This window comes from Orycteropus afer, unplaced genomic scaffold, assembly GCF_000298275.1.
Source record: "Orycteropus afer afer isolate SDZICR_OR568_19922 unplaced genomic scaffold, OryAfe1.0 scaffold00026, whole genome shotgun sequence".
Classification (NCBI taxonomy): domain Eukaryota; kingdom Metazoa; phylum Chordata; class Mammalia; order Tubulidentata; family Orycteropodidae; genus Orycteropus; species Orycteropus afer.
In genome coordinates, this window is record NW_006921613.1 from 19,224,890 (window position 1) to 19,229,699 (window position 4,810).

General features: G+C 47.4%; 1 protein-coding gene across 1 annotated transcript in view; it reads left to right on the forward strand.

Annotated features, from left to right (window-relative positions):
• The window catches only part of EHD4 (EH domain containing 4), a 122,235-nt gene extending 118,091 nt beyond the window's left edge, over window positions 1-4,144 (forward strand). The window contains exon 6 of the mRNA XM_007935289.2: window positions 3,608-4,144. Coding sequence (XP_007933480.1) covers window positions 3,608-4,144 — 537 coding nt within the window. The remainder of the gene's footprint in view (window positions 1-3,607) is intronic.
• The last annotated feature ends 666 nt before the right edge of the window (window positions 4,145-4,810 follow it).

A 4,810-nucleotide genomic window follows, 5' to 3' on the forward strand; every position in this document is an offset into this window, starting at 1 on the left:
CCACACCATTCCTTTTCAAACTGTCATTCCCGGCATAGTAGATCATATGGTTGTCTGATTCAAAATGGCCAAAACCAGTCCATTTCAGCTCACTAATGTATGGAAAGATACATATATTGGCGTAGTGCCTAAGGCATTTGATTGCTAACCAGAAGTCTGTCTGTTCAAACCCACCAGCCACTCCTCAGAAGGAAGATTGAGCAATCTACTTCCTTAGTGATGTTGTTGTTATTGTTGTTGCTATGTGCCTTTGAGTCAGACCCAACTCATAGCGACCCCTCCTTGGGTTTCCGAGGAAGTATCACTACGGAAGTAGATTGCCCAACCTTCCTTCAGAGGAGTAGCTGGTGGCTTTGAACCGCCAGCCTTCTGGCAGTCAGGTGCCTTAGGCACTACCCTTGGAAACCCAAAGAAGGGTCACTACGAGTTGCTATGAACGCACTCGATGCCAGTGAGTTTGGGTTTTTGTTTTGGAAGTTGCTAAACAGTGTAGCCTTAGTTAAAGTGAGAGAGAGAGAGAAAGAATGTGTGTGTGTGTGTGTATATAAAAATGCTACAAATATATACCCACAAATGTAAGCAGAAGTTCCTGCTGGGTGGAGTAATAAGTGTGTGTGTGTGTGTGTGTGTGTTTTCCTTTTGCTTACCTGTTTGCTCTGTGCTTTTTTTTTTTTCTCATTAAGAGTATAGATATTTGTAATAACACAAAGTTTTATTTTTCCCTAACTGCCTGCCATATTACTTTTGTATAAAACATAAGGTCTAAAGTGTGCACAAAACCCTTTTTCCTTGGGATTCTCCCTGCCTTATCTCTGTATCAGGCAACATCTCCAGAAAGTTTATCCTTAGATGTAAGCTCTAGAATTGTTCATACAGAACTACTTTACAGAGTCCATATAAAAACTGCTGTATGTGGAATTCTCTGCATTTATTTGTCAAAACTGCTGTTGAAGCCATTGCTCATTCGGTCTTTGAGGTCCCTCGCATACAGCCTGGGATAACTCACAGGTCAGGGCCACAGAAATTTTGTCTCTAGCCATGAATGGGTGATTTCTTCCCTCAGACAATGAGCGCTGTGTAAGCCCTGGGAGCCCCAGCCTGAGCAGCTGGGCAGCTCGGAGCTAGTCTGTGTTTACAGGCAGCAGCCTTCCTAAGCCTTAGTTGTCTAGTGTAATAATTCCCTTCCTCTCCCTTTTAATTACTTGGCATTTCCCTTTCTAATGACTTTCTTATATTTCATGTTATCCTTTTTTTTCACTGTAAAGGTAAGGCAGATCCCTTTTGCAAGTAGAAAGTAACTAAAAATTTGGACTGGCCTTCCTCCATCACAACATAAACTCCTTGAGAGCAGGGACTGTGGCTTTTCATATTTGTTTCCTCACGCCATAGAGAGGGCCTGACATACACCAAATGACCAGTAAATCGTGGGTGAAAGGAAGGCTGGATGGGTAGATGGTAAGGATGGATAGATGGATGAGTGGATGGGTGGATGGACGGACAGATGAAGGAGGAAATGAACCACCAATGTACCAAGTAGGAAGAATTATTTCTGTAGGTGCTATGACATCTAACAATCTGATCCCACCCTGGCCAGACAGTTGCCTTGTCTCCTAGGGCCCTCTCTAGAGCCTGTGCTCCTGCTTTATCTGCTGGTGGGAAGTAGAGCCAGGGCCCTGCCCTGCCCTGTAATACTCAACCCTATTGGCTGGATTCATACATTCACCCTCCCCTTCCATATACCTCTGCCCCTTACCAATTTAACTTTTATTTATTTGTCCATGTGTTTGACATGACAACCAAGTAGAGAGTGATGACGACTCTCTATTGCAGTTTTCAGTGGCCCTGCCTGAGTACCTGTTTGGTGTAGCTTCCGTGCTGCTGACCAGTCTGTGCCTTTGTGGGGCTGTTCTTGCAGAGTTCCTTTTGAGTAAACACCCAGGTTCACTCATAAGAGATTCCGTGTCCTGATGTTTCATCATTAGAGCCAATGATAAGGAACCCTAAGCTATGTTTTTCTGTTTTGTTTCTAGCTGATCCCAAAGCAGAGCCCTCTGTTTTACCTAAATATAGTCCTGTCACAGCACAAAGAGTGCTAATCTCAAGTCAGGAGACATGGAGTCGAGTCTGGATCTGCTGAGACTCCCCAGTGGCTCTCTGTAAAACATGATTTTTAATACCTGCCAGTGCCTAAGGCATTTGACTGCTAACCAGAAGGCTGGTGGTTCAAACCCACCAGCCACTCCTTGGAAGGAAGATTGGACAATCTACTTCCATGGAGATACTGCCTCAGAGATCCAAGGAAGGGTTGCTATGAGTCTGATTCAACTCAACAGCAGTGAGTTTGTTTTTTTCCCTTACTCCCAGGATTGTTGTGAAGATTAACTGGAGTATGTAGTAAAAACACTTGAAATGATGAAATACTAATTCTCTAAACCCAAAGCTCACTGCTCTTGAGTCAATTCCGACTCATGGTGACCCCCTTTGGGTTTCTGAGCTGGTAGGTAAATCTTTAAGGAAATAGATTGCCCAGTCTTCCTTCTGTGGAGTGGCTGGTGAGTTTGAACTGCCAACCTTCTGGTTAGTAGTCAAATGCCTTAGGCACTATGCCACCAGAGCACCACTAATTCTCAAAAAAAAAAAAAAAAAAGCTAAACCCCACTGCCATTGAGTCAGATCCAACTCATAGCGACCTCTCCTTACGTTTCCAAATCAGTATCACTACTGAAGTAGATCGCCCAATCTTCCTTCTGAGAAGTGGTTGGTGGGTTTGAACCACCAGCTCTGGTTAACAGTCAAATGCCTTAGGTACTACACTACCAGAGCTCCCACTAATTCTCTAGAGCACTAAAAAACAAAGAAGAAGAAGATAGGGTGAAGCAGGGCTGGGTCAAAGTCCAGGAGAGTCACTGCCATTCATATGGCTGCCAGCAGAGATAAGCTACTATAGAAAAAATCGGAGTCTCAAGCAACCTGTCCTGCTCCAACACCCACTCTGTACTAGTTCCCTAGGGCTGCCTTAACAAAATACAAGAGCAGGAATTTGTGGTCTCACAGTTCTGAAGGCTGGGAGTCCAAATTCAGGGTACTGGTCATGTCAATTCCTGCTGCGGGCTCTGAGGGAGAATCTGTCCCATGCCTCTCTCCCAGCTTCTGGCAACAGCTGGCACTCCTTGGTGTTCTTGCTTGTAGATGTTTCTCTGCCTCCATCTTCACATGGCCACCTTCCCTCTGTCTATGTGTCTCTCTTTGTCTCTTCCCTTTGATAAGGAAACCACTCACGTTGGATTAGGACCCACTCTGCTCTAATATAACCTCATGTTAACTGATAACATCTTCAAAGACCTAATTTCCAAACAAGGTCACATTCACAGGTACTGAGGTTAAGACTTCAATATATCTTTTGGGGGGAAACAGTTTCATCCATAGCACTCTCCTATATCTGGTGAGTTCAGTTATGGGGACCCCACCAAGAGAGCAAGCTCTACAACACCCTGGGTATGTGACACATGCTTTAAGGGAGAATTGGTCCCTCAAAATGCCCCTTCCTCTTTCTGCTACCCAAAGGAAGAGTCTGTGGTAACCAAGTGTGTGGTTTGTCCTCTTGCAGGAACAGCTCGAGAACTATGACTTCACCAAATTCCACTCGCTGAAGCCCAAGCTGATCGAGGCCGTAGACAACATGCTGAGCAACAAGATCTCATCGCTGATGAACCTCATCAGCCAGGAGGAGATGAGCATGCCCACACAGCTGGTGCAGGGTGGCGCCTTCGATGGCACCACTGAGGGGCCCTTCAACCAGGGCTATGGGGAGGGTGCCAAGGAGGGCGCCGATGAGGAGGAGTGGGTCGTGGCCAAGGACAAGCCCATCTACGATGAGCTCTTCTACACCCTGTCACCCATCAATGGCAAGATAACAGGCGTCAATGCCAAAAAGGAGATGGTGACCTCCAAGCTGCCCAACAGCGTCCTGGGCAAGATCTGGAAGCTGGCCGACTGTGACTGCGATGGCATGCTGGACGAGGAGGAGTTTGCACTGGCCAAGCACCTCATCAAGATCAAGCTAGACGGCTACGAGCTGCCCAACAGCCTGCCCCCCCACCTCGTGCCCCCCTCTCACAGGAAGTCCCTGCCAAAGGCCGACTGAGGACTGGGCTGCAAATGGGGTGGGTGGTATGGGGTGGGAACCGGGGACCTGGACCTGAGGCCCACTCTGCTACTAACTCGCTAGGGACCTTGGGCAAGGCACTGGCCCTTCTGTGCCTCCCTTTTCCCATCTGGAGAATGGGGAGGGCAGGCACTGGACACTAGATGGTCTCTAAGGCCCTTTCGCCACTAAAATTCCCTGAGTTTCTATTGAAATATGGGGAGGGGAGAGGGATAACAAGGTTATTAGGTTGAGAAAAAAGGGTAATTATCCAAAGAGTACTCAGAGCCTGGAGGTGTGTACTCAGGTGTGGAGGTGGGCTGGCTTTGTGGAATCCCAAGAACCCTGGGAAGTGAGTTAGAGGCTCTCCTGGAGTGGCTGAGATTTCTGGGCTTACTCAGGCTGGGTAGCATGACTTCTGTAGCACCTGTCTGTCCTCAGAGGACAGCAGGAGACAGAAAAGGTGATCTTATTTATTTTGTTTCCTGCTATTTTAGAGTAGAGAGAACAGAGCGGAGAACGCCTCTGCTGACTCCAAACTGTCTACCAAAGAGAAGACAGACGTCCCCAGGTTAGACAGGAGGCAGAGGTGCTACATCCGTGTGCACCCTGCCCCACCTCCAGGCTCACGCAGAGCAGGCGGCCGGGCTAACAGAGCACATCCGT